The sequence below is a fragment of the Sinocyclocheilus anshuiensis genome, unplaced genomic scaffold (genome assembly GCF_001515605.1).
Source record: "Sinocyclocheilus anshuiensis isolate Anshui unplaced genomic scaffold, SAMN03320099.WGS_v1.1 scaffold117, whole genome shotgun sequence".
NCBI lineage: Eukaryota > Metazoa > Chordata > Actinopteri > Cypriniformes > Cyprinidae > Sinocyclocheilus > Sinocyclocheilus anshuiensis.
Window position 1 is genome coordinate 2,820,593 of NW_015536624.1, and position 16,963 is coordinate 2,837,555.

General features: G+C 34.1%; 2 protein-coding genes across 5 annotated transcripts in view; one reads left to right on the top strand and one right to left on the bottom strand.

The window, feature by feature from the left end:
- LOC107704958 (kinase suppressor of Ras 2-like) overlaps positions 1–10,832 on the bottom strand; it is an 85,610-nt gene extending 74,778 nt beyond the window's left edge. Inside the window, exons 1-3 of the mRNA XM_016508046.1 lie at positions 10,142–10,832; positions 5,005–5,145; positions 1,453–1,603 (exon numbers count right to left, since the gene is read on the bottom strand). Of these exons, the coding sequence (XP_016363532.1) occupies positions 1,453–1,603; positions 5,005–5,145; positions 10,142–10,318 (469 nt within the window). The 5' untranslated portion in view covers positions 10,319–10,832. The remainder of the gene's footprint in view (positions 1–1,452; positions 1,604–5,004; positions 5,146–10,141) is intronic.
- Positions 10,833–14,940: 4,108 nt separating this feature from the next.
- The window catches only part of LOC107704514 (replication factor C subunit 5-like), a 15,942-nt gene continuing 13,919 nt past the window's right edge, over positions 14,941–16,963 (top strand). For 2 of the 4 annotated variants that reach the window (XM_016507466.1, XM_016507450.1), the window contains exons 1-2: positions 15,255–15,388; positions 16,328–16,392. In XM_016507466.1, coding sequence (XP_016362952.1) covers positions 15,342–15,388; positions 16,328–16,392 — 112 coding nt within the window. In that variant the 5' untranslated portion in view covers positions 15,255–15,341. Of the gene's footprint in view, positions 14,963–15,253; positions 15,389–16,327; positions 16,393–16,963 lie in introns of those variants that run through there. The other 2 variants (XM_016507458.1, XM_016507472.1) reach the window with 2 other exon arrangements.

Below are 16,963 nucleotides of genomic sequence, written 5' to 3' on the forward strand. Positions count from 1 at the left end.
TTTATCACACACTGGTGAGATTTGAACATCTACAGAAACAAACTCCTTCAATCAAATCTTTTTCAGGTAAGAGCAGGAACAATCAGCTCCAGCTGTGGAGGTAGAGGACAAACACTGCAGGAGGATCTAGTTGATCATTTAAAGTGTGACGTTACCTAACATTGTTATCAAACTGTGCTGTGTTTCAGAGCGTGACACAATGCTGCCCTCCAGTGGTGGAAACACACACAACAAACAAGCTCTGCGGTATTAAACTGCATGTATAAATAAACACAGCCCTGAAGCTCATTGCAACGAAAACATCTGGAGAAAAGCCTCATTTAATTAAAACCTTTTAATTAAATACATTTATGAATTACTGATTAATTTAAGTCTCACTTAATTATGTAAATTAATTAGTTACTCAATCTTATTTTCTTATTCCAAGCATATAACCTACTGCCTAAATTCAGATTAAATGCAACATTCATGTTAAAATTACTAATACATTTAAAACCTTGAGCCTCATGGGGTGACATAAGATTCAATTAGTAAAACATTTCTGTGGAATTTACACATTTTTTTTCACATAATGTTTTTATTCAGTACAGATTCATTAAACTGATCAAAAGTGACAGTAAAGACAAAAAATAAAAAACAAAAATGCTGCACAGCTATGAAAATTAAGCTTTGCCATCACAGGAACAAAATTAATTTTAAAATATATTAAAACTAAAAGACGATTATTTTAAGTAGTAATAATATTTCACAATACTATTGTTTTTACTGTATTTTTAATCAAATAAATGCATATTAACAAATTATCATTAATATTGATTTTAACTGATCATGGCTCATTCAATCATAACTAGAGTTGGAACTTTCTGTACAACTTATAATACTGTAAAAAAGCAGGATTTTGTTTGATATTTTGAAATTACTATGCAGACAAACTCAAATGCACAAAGCTCCCTCACCATTGCACAATCTGTGATTAATAAACTAAAATACAAAATAAAGCCTTCACACACAGTACTATTTCACTAAATGCATCATATTAAGTTAAATAAAATGCATTATATGACAGAGAGTAACATAAAGGTCTCTTTCCATCCCAATCCACAATAATGAAACTTAACGTTGTGTTGCCCTCTACTGGACGATCTCTGATAGAGCTTTTCTTTCACGCCAGAACATAACCATGTGACCAAAATATATGGATACCTCAAATGAACTATTCCAGTAATTTTAGTAAAAACAAATCTAAATGCTACACCATATAATGATATTTTAAAGAATTCGATGTTTTGGTTCTTTGCTGTACTTTTTGCCATAAAGTGTAGACATTCAGACAGACAGATACATACAGTATGGACAGCATTTGTCTTATATTGTTACTGTCAGTAATTCAGGGCTGTAAGATGGCTTATAGAACAGTTAGGTCATATTTTTAGCAGCATCCTGTGAACTCACCTGATTTGTGGGCTGATCGTAGACATGTGAGCGAGGCATTGAGCCGAGCACATTCTTCTTCACTCGCTCCAAACTTCTGCAGCGCCTCACACACCTGCTCATCCGACATCTCCAACAGAGTCTCCAGAGTCAGCTCACCTGGAGAGATCTCCTACAATAAAGAGTAAAGTCTGAGAGATGTGCAAGCTGACTGAAAAACCATTTGAGAAATCACTTGGATGTCATTCACATGTGCCCCAAGAGATTTTAGAGCCAAGTGGATTTTGAATACAACTTCCAAAAAAGTATTTTTAAAATAGTACACTACTGTTCAATAGTTCACGTCAGCAATAAGATTTTTTTTTTTAAGAAAGTAATACTTTTATTCAGCAAGAATGCATTAAAATTATCAAAAGTGACAGTTAAGACACAATGTGAAAAAAGATTTCTATTTCAACTTTCAACTTTTTATTATTCATCACAACTGTTGTCAACATTTATAAGAGTAAATGTTTCCAAAGGATCATGTGACACTGAGGACTGGAGTAATGGCTGCTACATTTTAAAATATATTAAGCTAAAAACGTAATATTTACGTTTTTATTTTTTTTTTACTTAATGGTTTTTTCATTGTAATAATATTTCACAATATTACTGTTTATTTTATTATTTTATAATACATTTTATTTTATTTATTAGTGTTTTGGTCACATATGCATAATTTTTTTCACATACTTGTTTCTCAAAACACATATATAAGTTGGGATCAAAATGACAAGTAATTACCATAGTTGCCATTTTATTTGTTATTATGGGAAATTCTGAGTGAAATTGTACAAAAAAAAAAATGATTTGCATTAATGGAAAGAAAAAAATGCTCAAGTTAAAAATGACCAATAAATTATTCATTTAAAAAATATATGATGTTAAACAAAATTATCTTTTGATTCAAGTAAAACGTAAAACAGTACTATTTTTATATAGTGTAAGTATGACTTGATCTGAACAAAGAAATCACTTGAAATAGTACCTCTTTTTAAATAAATTTAATTAATTGACAGGATTTATAAAGCTAATATATAGAATATAGGAAAATGTTCGTTTAAAACTTGAAACAGACTGACGACAAAAGACATGAGACTTAACTTGGACTCATAAATATGTCAGCAACACATACAATTACTAATGCTGTTATCCACAATAAATTACAATAAACATATAGTATAACAGGGACTTATTCAAGCAATAAACTTATTACAGCAAATGCTTTGCTCAATGGTGACAGATTCAAAACTACAACCTTCAATTACCATGCAAGATGCCAAACAACTACATTAAAATTCAAAACGTAAGCACTCAGCTTCTTTAAAATATGTGTGATGTTATATATAACATCTATATAACATATTTTTCATTTGTAATTCTAAAACATACAAGTTTAGTACAGTCCCTGTCCACTTTTTTCATCAGTCTTCGTTCAGGAAGTACTTTCCCATTAATTTTTCCAAAATGTCTTTATTTGAGAGTTCTAAACCATGAACTAAACCAGCAGGCTATGAGGTGAATCACAATATTACAAACTTTGATTTGTAACACAAAGTATTTGAAAATCAGACAAAAAGGCAAAGGTACAAGACTTAGCGGCTCTAATGAAGAAAAGAACTACAATTCCATGAAGCACTGCAAATGACAAATTAAATACAAAGGATAAATATAAAAATATTGGTTTAAAAATGATAATTGTATATAGAGAGACAAACGAGTTGAAATAATGTGGGCTGATGGCTTCAGCAAAAGCATATAACATTGGTTAATTCCTCTATGGCCAAAATTAATAAGGTTTTTATTTCAGGAGCCTGAGTGTTGTGCTCTATATAGCTGCAATTCCTTCTCCACATCAGCAGGGGGCTTCAGCACATTGGACAGCGCCAACACTTCAGCACCGAGGACAGCGACACAGGAGGAAAAACCTCAAGGCCTTCAGAGAATCTGCTGTTCTAGACCGTATGTTTACAACCTTTTATGCCATCAGACGGGAAATATTTCGAGATGCACTGCATGGGGAGGCTCAGAAGCAGCTACTTCCCACAAAACATCCTGATCCTACATTAGGATGCTCTCACTAGCCAACTGTCAACCAGTCACACATTTACATATAATTGCACATCTCTCCACACTCTCACTTAAATCTGGATTTCACATCACTATGTTCACTTTACTGTACAACTTTTAGATATTCATATATTGTATTTATTTTCTTTCTTCTGTTTTCTGCCTTTATTTTCTTTGCATAGACATAGCTTGTAAAACATTTCACTGCCATCCTATCTGAGCATGTATAGGACTATATTCTGAAACATGTGAAATTTGTCAGCTTTCTTACTGTTCCTGTTTTCTGATCATTTCCTTTCACCAATTTCAGCTTGAAATCAAGCACTGACGATGAAACAATATGGCGTAATTAAATCAAAACTTAGTTTCATGTAGGGTTAGGGTTAGTAAAAATATTATAAATATAATATCTTAAATGGAGTTGTTTTTAGAAATAAAGCGGAGTGAAATTGTCAGTATTTAAGACAAGATTTAGTGACATTTTCTTATTTAATATTTTCACTCATAGTAACTCACTTTTCTTTTCTCTGCTAGACTATTTTGATTTGATTTGCAAATATTGCTTATGTCAGAGATTATTGCTCTTACAGTATATAAAATCATCACTTTAAATCATACATTACTGTGCACTTCCAAAAATGTTAGAGACCAACTGGCTTTATTTACTTGCCATATTTAGATGCATTTGGAGCTTATTCATTTTGGACCTTGATAACAGATAATATAGAAATTAAAGTTGATGATTGACTGGATGAACCAAAAACTTTTATTGTCCAAAGACATGATCTGAGACCAGCGTTATTTTAGCATCACTGACATACAATTATAATTTTTGATATTTTAAGTTTTTTTAATATTTTATTTCCGTTAATATTTATTTTTATTTCAAGTACTGTGTAGTATTAGATTTTGTTTTTATATTTTCTGTTTTCATTTTAATTTGACAGTTTTTGTAATTTTGTTTTTAGGTTTTAGTTTTCAAGTTTTATTTTAGTTATTTTAGTACTTTGATTATAAACAAAAATTAGAAATGTTGCCTAAGCAAACAGCTGAAAACGTTTTTAATATTTTATGCTTTTAATATTTTATTTTGGTTAATGTTTATTTTTTTAATGGTTTTAGTTTTAGTTTTAGTTTTAGTTAACGATAACCCTGTTTGAGACAAAAATGAAATTCTACAGATTTCATTACTAATGTCAATCACAGGGCTAATTAAATAAAACAAATGAAACAAATACTAACCCTAACCTACACCCTAACTTTAGTAGAGCATTGGTAGCACATCTTGATAGACAGCATTACTGTCTGTCACAATCAAATCCATACATGATATTTCTGAATCCATGAAGTCTGAACTTTTCTTGACAGGTGACTGTGTGATGGAGTCGACCAATGAAATCATCTGTGGGGCGGGGTTTGTGTATGACTGGTTTAGGACACAACATACAGGACTGCACATACCTCAATAACCTCCTTCCTCATGTTAACAATGCGGAACCAGTGTCCCAGCTGCGGGAATCCATCCAACTCCACATTCTGCTCCTGTAAGGACACTTTATGCTTGTAAGAGAGCTGCCGACTAAAATACTTGACCAGTTTACCCTGACAAAAAAAGAAAGAAAGAACTTTATATAGCACTCATTCAACAATATGACATTTTAACATTTTTAATATGTAAATATAAGTTGAACAATTTTCATCAGTCACATATGCAGATCTGTAAGCAAACTCTAAATGCAATGCTTGGCATTTTTATCTGTCCTTCATGTCATTCAATATTTCATGATCTCTTTGAACTGTTTCTCAGCATTTTGGAAAAACATGAATATTCTAAACTGGACAAGTTTCCCAAGACAGTGATGTCACTGCAGCCTTTGTGCAGGGACATAAAGAGGAATATGAATGCAACATTTAAAGCTTCACCACATTTTAAAAACAATTACAGAAAAACGGCAAGTAACACAGTAAATTAAACATGAAATTTTAAAGTAGAAAAGCTGAAACAGTATTTTTTTTACAGTGTATAGCATTTCCAAATCTTTGTCTCTCATGTACTCTATTTATGGTTTTAAAGACTTTAATATTTAACTATTCACACAACTTTTTGGGTGGAAAAAGCATAAATGCACTAAATGATTCTTACATCAACTAAATATATTTTTTGGTGTTTTCTGTCATAATATACTACTTTTTTTTAAGATGAAGCAAAAAGCAGCAGGTGAGTTATATTAATGCATTTTTAGCTCAAATAAGTCTATACTGGAAAAAAGGTTTTGTGGTTCAGCTCCATTCCCAGCATGCACCGTGGCATAAATAATTAATATAGTTGCATTGTTTGACCATATACCAGTTTTATTTACACAGTTGTTGGGGGCTTTGTTGTCACATTTAGAAATGTTACACATTTTAAGCTATTTCACGAGTAGTTATGTGATGAATATTCATGTACTGTAAATATGGAGTATTCATTTCTTCAAGAAAAAATGAGATCAAGCACATCATTTGCAAAAATCACATGCAATAAAAACTTGTTCTTAATTATTCTGCATTAACTTAAAACATTACATTTACTTACTGTGTAAATTGAGTAACTGAACTTAAAAAGCCATACAAATGGTTTCCCTGAGACACTTTTTTAACAACAAAAGGCACAACATGGATTTGTTGCATCCTTATGGATTGTCCACAAGTGAGCTTGCGTTATACAGTACATGAGGAATATCACACACTGGATGCCATCAAGATAAATGTTGACCTTTCAAGCTAACGAGTAAATAATAATCGGCTGTTTGATCATTTCAGCCTTATCAGTTTATTGAATACTGTCCATCTACATCTGTAGTCTGTTCAGTTTCATTTGTGTTGAGTTGATCTCCCATGGCAACACTGTTTGCTGAATGTTACTGTATGAAAACAACACACATTGTCTGTGGGTCCCAGCTGAAATAATCAAGGATTAAAGCCTAGAGATGTTTCTTCTAATGAACATTTTCACTCAAAGTTCTCAATTCACTTCTTGAACTAAATACAAGTCATACCAAATCCATGACACTCTCTCTTGTTATTTTAGAACGGCTGCAGGTATATTTCGAACAGAACAGATTAATTCTTTAACCCAATAAATCCCAAACTTTTTGTCAGCTGAACCCTTTTGGCCTACTATTAACAAGTAATTTCTTAAATATTGCAATAATTTAACAACACATTTGGCATTTTAACAGTTAATTGTCACATGACATGTCGAATAAAATAATTTATTTGCCTTTTTATTGAATCAATCATTTTAATTTTACGTTTTTATGATTCAAAAAGGCCATTTTTATGACTATTTATTTATTTATTTGAGACATCTGACCATTATGGAAGCCTTGAAATGAAAAAAATATAATTGCAGCATTTTATCTCATAGTTCAGATTTATTTTACACGCAAAAAAATGTCAGAAAGAAAAAAGTCAGAATTGTGACATCGAAACATAGAACTGCGAGATATAAACTTCCTATTCTAAGGGGGAAAAAATCAGAATTACGAGATAAAACTCAGAATTCTGACTTTTTTTCTCACAATTCATGAGTGTACATCTTGCAATTCTATTTTTTCTCTGAATTCTGAGTCTGCATCTTGCAACTCTGTGTTTTTTTCCACCACAGAATAAAACATTAAAAAGGTAACTGTGACTTTTATCTTACACTTGTGACTTTATTAGAACTGTGACATAAAAGTTGCAGCTTCCTTTGTTTTTTTATTCCGTGGCTGTTATGGGTCCACTATAGTAGATTCTATGTTGTTTCTAATCTCATTTAAGCCAATGGCAATTTGTAAGCAAAGGATATGCTTGTTATGAATATTATGAATTTACAAAACAACATAAATTGTAATCCTTGATTAGAAAATACTACATATTCTATCAGTACCTGATGTATTTGAAGTGCACGGTTTGTCTAGACCACAGAAAATGCCCTGTTGTATTTTAATATACTTTAAACCTTGAATGAGTTTTTATTATTTTTGGTAAAAGCTCATATATTTAAAGAGGGATCCCTGTATTGCTGGTACCAAATGCCGTTACGCTTTGAGCATCACTGCTGCCTGTAAATTGAGAATGGTAATGCACATCCATCACCAGATAAACAAGCAAGAACCCCCTGATAATATCTAATGTTTGTAATTATTATTCCATCAACATGAACAAACAAAGTGCTTCATTGTGACATACTGACACTAGTGACGGCTGCAATCGACAGCCAATGGAAAATGGGTTTCCCCACATCAAGAGAACAGAGTGCAAAAATACTAGAGAGCTTCTGAAAAGCAGTCAAAAATGGTTAACACTGTGCCAAAATGCATGCAACAACACATAATCAGGATCAAAAGTATCATCTTACACAAAAACACAGATATAATCACAAAATAAAGTAATACTATATCATAACGACCCGAACATAAATAACTGACTAAGCTAAAATGTAAGATATTGACAAGATGGTGGGGTTAAGAAATAGGTGTCATACAGCCTACACATCAAGCCCATAAGCAGAAATACTTTTTTCTTGCATCTGCACAGACCCAGTCTAATGTAAAACAACATCTGAAGCCTAAACATGCTGCAAACACAGAGCAAAAGAAGTCAACCAACTGACTGCTGGGAGGAAATTTGTGCCAAATCAGGCAGGACTGCAGTTGGATAAGTCTAAAAATCCCCACCCATTTAAACAGGTGAGACCAGGTCTACATGGGACGTTTTCACAAGGGCTATATCTCAGTAAGGTTTGCAGTTACAAGTCCAATTGCACAAGTGTGTTTTGCAGCAAAAAGGTAGACTAACAGAAAAATGATCAGACTATTGTTTTGGCTTCTTTTGAGAGATAGGCCTACTGTAATTAACGAATTGTTCAAGATAACAACATTTAAAACACCATTTCTGAACTAGGTTTTTAAAACCAACTAATTGTTTTACGGTGTACATTTTACTGAAAAGCCAATAAAATAGAGAGTAACCGGTAGTGTTGTTTTTGGCGGCCTGTTTTAATTTTAGTTTTAGTCTAGTCTTTGTGTGAAGCTGTCTAATAACGCGACTAAACGAGACGAAATAACGTTATATCATTTTGTTTCGTCTCGTTTTGGTCAACGAAAATGAAGAGACATTTTAGCATAGTTTTTATTTTGTAAACCACATTTAGTCTCGTTTTTATTCGTCAACAATATTGCATTATACATTTAATTATAGTCATCGTCACATGACCAGCATTTACGTTGCGTCTCGTCTCGTTTTCGTCACGTGATAAAGGTTCGTTGACGACGATATTTAGTCATAATTTTCGTTGACGAAAGCAACACTAGTAACCGGTAGTCAGATTCCTGAATGAATGACTCTTGTGAGTCGGTTCTTTTCAGTAAATCAAAAACATACAGCGCGAGTAAAAGTAATTTGATTCCTGAGCAAATTACTCATATGAATCGGTTCTTTTTAGTGATTTAAATAAATATAGTGGGATCAGCGTAGTCCATCAAACGAATGACTTTTATGAGACAATTATTTTTAGTAAAAGAAACACTTTTGAATAGCTAAACAGTTTCTGAATGAATCTGACTCACTTGAACAGCGAGTGAGTACTTTCGTAAAACAGGTAAAACTTATCTGTTTTGTTGTAAGGCTCATGAGACATAAATCAGCTGCCTACTAACACATCATTCATGTCAATATAAATATTAAGAGTTATGTTTTATTTTTTATTTATTTAATTACTTTTTTCAATCAGTTATTTTATTATTATTTTATTTCACTTATGCTTATGCACTTATGCACATAGAGTTTTTTATAGAATTTCGATGCTGAAATCTATTCTGTTTCAAGCTGAAATGATCTCATCATTTGGCAACAAGCTGTTCAAGACAGAAAGCATCATGAGCTGCTAAATGAAAGAAAAGTAGCTCGAATCGAATCCCTAATGAAACCTGAATCGTTTAGAATAATCGGAAAATGAATCGAATCCCATCCCCAAGTTTGAGACACATTAGCCTACATAAAGGGGAAAAACAGTAAAAGACGTTAAAACAGAATGCGTTTCCCGTTCTCACACAAGTCTAATTTTTAAAAAGCATCACATCGGCCACCCTGATCTAGCTATAGGGTCTTTGAAAAAAAACATATTTGGGCGACCACTACAGTAGGCTACTACAAAAACTGCCATCATATCGAAAGAAAATATCTGGGACAGTACCTCTGGTTACATAACACAATTTAAAACGATCTCAAGTTTATATTGTACGAACGACCGTTTTAATGACGAGGATAATTAAAAAACGAGGATATCAATTAATGTCAACAATAGGCCCCTTTCGGTGTCCATGTTAGCAGCGCGAACGCACGAGCCACCTTCTTCACCACCTGCAGAATGCGCACTGCAGCGCCAGCTTCTTCATTTATTACGCCAATATAGTCAATCCCCGAGACGCAACTTGAACTGGAAACACGTTCAAAGATGCTAAATTGTTTAATGTGCATGCACGCACCCACAAGCATCCACTCTCGTGACATTTGTAGAAATGCTGGGGTGCAACATTCACATTTGGGCTCAGGCAAATGGATGCTCGCTTACCTCCAGCGTTCGGATTTCTTTTTGTGTCAAGTCGTTGGATGTGGCACATTTGGTCCTCAGACCTTCCAAGCTGGAGATACTAATGTCTATCATGTTTTGCACCAGTTCGCACTGCTGCAAGGCTTTTTGCAAACTCAGATGATGCTCGTCGCTTTTGGTCATATTCTCCTCGTCCATAATTTGCGAGCAGTGGTCCGTCTCTTAAGTGCAGGCTACTTTTTTCGCTCAATCAGATTAGACAACACTTGGATAGTGCGTTCGTGAAAGCACTAATAATGGTGTGTGTGTGATCGTGAAAAACTAGACTCTACGTGTAAGGCGATTCCATTGTTGATATCCTGATTTCCTGACGGTGTTGTCATCAGGGTTGCACAGTTTATGTTTGATGCTCCGGCTTGACTCTACCATAATACACAGATATTGATGGAAGGAAGGAAAAAATACAAATCAGATCCTCGCTGCGGTGGCATCAGCTAGATCCATTGCGCGCGTGTGAAATGCAACACAAATTCAGACATCTTTGTTATAGATGATAAAGGAGAACGTTAGGTGTTATTTCTTAACGATAACGTCTGATTTGACTGCACGTATTCCCCTTCTGGACCATCATCAGCTGCATCCCGGCGCTCCCCCATCACACCGACATGTTCGCGTCAATCAAATTCACAGCAACAGCATCAGCATCAGCATCAGCATCGCCGACACAAGCAGGGAGAGAGTTCTCGCGAGATAAGCATCAACGCAGTGAGCTCACTGTTTGAACTCAGAGAACCTTTTTAATCAAATTGTTGAACTGCCTGTCAAATGGAAGTTGCCCCACTGCATTTCCAAGTGCAGCCAATATTTTAAAATTGAAAATCAAAATTAAAATCAACTTCACCTATCAAATGTTAGAATTTACAGCAATATAAACTGCAGGTCAGGAGCATCCATTTAAAATGATAATAATAATAGCCTAATAATATGACTGAATCACCAAGATGGTCTAAGATGGTTTGCTTGTTTTATTTGGTTTGCACTGGTCTAACAGCCACAGACCAATCTTAGTAGACCAGCAAATCAGCTCAGGCTGGTTGAAGAAGTTTTTTTTTTTTTGTATATATATATATATAGTGGTGGTCAAAATTATTAGAACACTAGCATTTTCACCAGCTTAAATTTTTTTTTTATGTCAGTTATTTCTTATCTTTTGCTGTAGTGTGTCAGTAGGAAATATCAGTTTACATTTCCAAACATTCGTTTTGCCATTAATTGTAATAATCCAGTGAGATTTTTGTTTGCACAAGGAGTCTAACAGCAGCCAGTGCTCCACACAGAAATCTCATCATCATCAGTCTGTCTGGAATGACATAATAATGTCATAAATAGATTTTCTTTATCAATTAACTTCTATTAACTAAATTAAATCAACATCTGGTGAGACCATCCTTTGCGTTTATAGCAGCTTTTGCAGCATTTTTTTTTTACAGCGGTGGAGGTCCATGGGATTTTGAAAGCAAAGGAAGGAACTGCTGCTTTGGATATGACTCAGAGTAATAATAAATAGTTGTATAATGTCTTACTACTACATTGGAATGCCAGGAACTTAATAGCAAATGGGCAAGAATTTAAAAAACATATCACAGAAATGGAAAAGGTACCAGACATCATGTGTATTCAGGAGACATGGTTAAATATCTCCTTGGATTTTAAGATCAGTGGATATGTAGTAGAGAGGAAAGATAGAGAAACTGGAAGAGGTGGAGGGTGTGCAACATTTATTAAAGAAGGCATAGCATATAAGAGAATATACAAAAGTAATAATGTAGAATGTGTAAGTATAGAAGTAATGGGAATACGTGAAGAAATTAGAATTAAAATTTTTTATAACCCATGCAAATAAATTTTAGAAGAAGTGATGGGTGATACACAGGGTAAAATTATTACATGTGGGGATTTTAATGCACATAATGGTTTAAGGGGTAGTAAAAGTACAGACAATAATGGGATAGTTATAGAAGAGCACTCGCTTGTATGTTTGAATGATGGGAAACCAACAAGAATGGATATAATAAAAGGTGGCATGTCATGTTTAGATCTCACAATAACATCAGCTGCCTTAGCCGGTAAGTGTACTTGGAGTGTACATGAAGATCATTTGGGCAGTGATCATTGGCCTGCAGTATGTGAGATTCAGAATGCAATTCGAAAGCAAAACTTTATTCAGTGTGCAAGATGGGGATTTAAGCAGGCAAAATGGAAGCAATTGTCTGTGTTGTGTGAAGAAAATTTCAAAGATATGAAGTTGGAAGGGAATATTGAGGAGAAATATAGGTGAAATCGTTTCTGCAGCAAACCAATCTACACCGTTAATAAGAGGTGATGGAAAAAAAAAGAAAAGTGTACCGTGGTGGTCTGAAGAGTGCACAGTGGCAATTAGAGAGAGGAATAAGGCATTCCGGATTTTAAAAAGGTTAATAACTCAGGATACAGTTGTAGAATATCAGAAGAAAAGGGCAGCTGCAAGAAGGGTAATTAAAAGTGCAAAGAGAAAGGCTTGGCAGGAATTCTGTAACACAATTGGAAGAGAGACTGGAATGCATGTGGTATGGAGAATGATTAGGAAAATGAGTGGTATTGACAATTATAAACAGATCCCTGTAACTGAAGAGGAAGGGAAAATGGCCATAACGAATAAAGAAAAGACAGAAGTCTTAGGTAAAACTTTTGCTAAAATTCATAGTATTGAAAACTCTTAAAAAGAGTTCTTAAAAAGAAGACAAGAACTAAGTAAAATATATGAGAATGTTTGTAGGAAAAAAACAAGGAGTTGATAATAATATGAGGATTTAAATTCTTTTGAGTTAAAAATAGCCATTAACAATTCAAAGAATACAATGCCAGGGAGAGACATGATCAGTTACAGTATGTTAAAAAATTTACCAGACGTAGCCATTAAAGCATTATTGGATTTATATACTCATATATGAAATGAAGGCAGCTTGCCCAAAGATTGGAAAAGTGCAATAGTGATACCAGTAGTGAAACCAGGTAAAGATGCAACAAAATCCAATAGTTGTAGGCCAATTGCTCTTACATCTACACTATGCAAGGTAATGGAGAAAATGATAGTAAGAAGGTTGAATTATTTTTTGGAGAAAAAATAAATATTATCATCAGCTCAGAGTGGTTTTAGGAAGAAAAGATCTACAATGGATGCTCTGATATTATTTGAAAATGATGTTTAAAAAGCTCTAATAATGAAAAAAATGATTGTTGCCGTTTTCTTTGACATTGAAAAGGCATATGACACTTTATGGAGGGAGGGACTGTTAAAGGGGTCATAGGATGCTAAATGCACTTTTACAAGTTGTTTGAACTGAAATGTGTGTTGGCAGTGTGTGTACACAACCACCCTATAATGATAAAAATCCACCCGGTGACATCTGAGCCGCTGAAGACGCAGTGGATTGCATTGTTTCTGAAGGGAATGTGACCCCGATCTACCTAAAGGAGTTTATGTTCGCGCGAATCATTCACGATCCAGCTTCTCCTACAGAAGAAGTGAGTATAATGTTTTGTAATGAATCTTTGCAAATCGCCTTTCCTAATAATGTGCTAATTAGCAAGTTTCACGATGAATGCGGCTAAAGTAAACAGTCCCTCAGAGAGCGGCTCGAAGAGAGGGGCGGGGTCAGCACAGCTCATTAACATTTAAAGGGAAATGCTACAAAAACGGCTTGCTCTGAAAAAGCTGTTTTTGACAGGGTAAAAAAGGTGTTTTTTACACTACCATTGAGAAATTTTAACCAAACTATGTTACAGACTTTTCATTAAGACCCTAAAGAATCATATCAACTTGTGGAAAATGGGCATTCTATGACCCCTTTAATTAATTTAAATACATTTGGAATGGGGGGAGAATGTATAATTGGATATTAGATTTTTTTTGTTTGAGCGTACATTCCAGGTAAGAATAGGTGAAGAAATGTCAGCATCGTATGATATCCTGAATGGGACTCCACAAGGAAGTGTAATCAGTCCAATTTTATTTCATTTGATGATTAATGATATATTTGAAAGAGTTAAACCAAGCATTGGAAAGGCATTATATGCAGATGATGGTGCAGTATGAAAAAGAGGTAGGAATTTAGTAAATGTAGTTAAAGGAATACAAGAATCAATAAATGAACTTGAAAGGTGGTCAGTAGATTGGGGATTGAAGTTTTCGGTATCAAAGACTCAATATATGGTTTTTACAAAGAAAAGGAAAATGGAACAAATGACACTGAAATGATATGACCAATTATTAGAAAGAGTGACAGAGTTCAAATATCTTGGTTTAATCTTTGATTAGAAATGAACTTGGAAGAGACATATTAAGAAATTTGAAAACAAATGCAAAGGAGTAATAAATTGCATGACTTCAATAGCTAAGTATGAATGGGGATTACGTGTATATCAAGACTTAATACGTTTTAGTATAGATTGTGGGTGTACAGTGTAAAAAAGAACAGTTTTATGGAAGTCACAGAAAGGAAGATTAAGGATCTTGTGACTGATCTTGCCTGTGGCTCTGTGGTTGAGCATTGCGTTAGCATCGCAAAAGGTTGTGGGTTTGATTCCCAGAGAACACACATACTGGTAAAAAAATAAATAAAAATATGTAGCCTGAATGCACTGTAAGTCGCTTTGGACAAAAGCGTCTGCTAAATGCGTAAATTATTATATATATATATATATATATAGATTCATCACCCATGTGCGCAAGATATACAGTAGGTGGCGGTAATACTCCTAAGGAGTGAACGGCCATTGAACAAAAAGAAGGAGAAGAAGAAAACGCGAAACTATAGTCTTTATAAAATAGGTAAGCATGAATCGGGAAAGTGTGACAAATGTGGAGAATTAGAAACAGTGAAACATATTATTGTTGAGTGTTCTGCATATGAAAGGGAGAGATTTCAATTAATTCAAGAATTAGGATGGCTGGGAGTTGATAATATTTCTTTAAAAGTATTGTTAGGAAATGGGTCGAGGCAATCAAGAGTGCATATTTCTTTCTTCCAAATTATTCACACTCCACACTCCAGACCAGTAGGTGGCGGTAATGCACCTCTTCCGCTGGTTTGCCAAACCGCCATAAAACACCAGAAGAAGAAAAAGAAGAAGAAAACGCGCCAAAGCACATCGCGGGGCTGATTGAACAAAATACAAGAGGATGGCATCAGCAAGTAAAGCACAACCTCAGACGAGAAATTTACCATGGTAATGTCTTTTGCGTTTAGTAGTACACATTTCCATCTTGTGTTCTTAGCTAATGCTTAAAAGGTGTTTATTTCACATGAGACATTCTTTAGCCGACATGTGCAGCACTGCACAAGTTTGCTTTGTTTACATCTGGATTGCGCTTATTCTGCACTTATGGCCATATTGATTTATGGATATTAAATCACTATGGGCTGTAGTTGAGCTCGTCATTTAGTATGTATGAAATATATACGGTAACACTTTACTTGAAGGGGTGTGCATAAGACTGACATGACACCTTCATAATCATGACATGACACATGTCATGAATATGAAGGTTTTATGCATGTTTATGACAACTGTCATTAAGTGGCATTCGCTCAGTTATGTCATTTTGAATGCAAATATGACATTATTTGACCTAACCCTACCCCTAACCATAGCCCATAACAAAGACATCTCAAACAATGTCATCTTTGCATTAAAAATTACATAACTGAGCGAATGACACTTAATGACAGTTGTCATAAACATGCATAAAACCTTCATATTCATGACATGTGTCATGTCATGATTATGAAGGTGTCATGTCAGTCTTATGCACACCCCTTCAAGTAAAGTGTAACCATATATACACAAGAACGTTATCAGACCTGACATCGTATCGTTGATGGAGAAAAACGATGACAACTCAAGTGTATCAGTCAATTCACTGCAAAGTAACGTTAATCCTTATTAAAGCACATGTCTGAAATGATAAACTCTTTATTAATGATATCTACTTGTGATTATAGCTATACTGTCGTTATAATAACACCATAATGTTAGTATGCGTAAATTATGGGTTGTTTTAAACAGGTAAGAAAGTTTACTAGAATTGCTGTCACTCCACTAGATAAACAATATGATTGGGGGGGACAGGACAGTGTTTTAAAAATATTATTTCTTGATTTTCAGGGTTGAAAAGTACAGGCCACAGACATTAGATGACCTCATCTCTCATCAAGACATCCTGAGCACAAGTAAGCAGTGATCAATGAATTATAAATGGTACTCTTTCATTATTAACAAACTAAGATTTGCACTGTAAGAGTAATATACAGGAGAGTCTCTGTGAATTGTTTACCCAAAATGAAAATTCAGTTGCATCCATGTTAAATTTTAGTTTGATTATTACACAAAACTATATAGCTTCAGGCGACTTATATATATTCCAAAAGTTGTATAGACTACATTTATGGTACTTTTGCATCCATTTTTTCCTAATATTCTGTAAATGACCAGTATATTCTTGAAATTTCTATATAAATGCATTTTTTATAAACATTTACATTTACATTTACATTTAGTCATTTAGCAGACGCTTTTATCCAAAGCGACTTACAACTGGGGGATACATCAAGCGATTCATCTTATAGAGACAAATAGACACAGGAAGTGCTCGTAATACCAAGTTTCAAGCATTGTTCAAATAAGTGCAAGCTAGACAAAAAAATATGAAAGAAAAGTTTTTTTTTTGTTTTTGGGATGAAGTCAGATAGTGACGAAAGAGATGAGTTTTCAGGTGTCGCTTGAAAAATAGGGAGCTGAGCC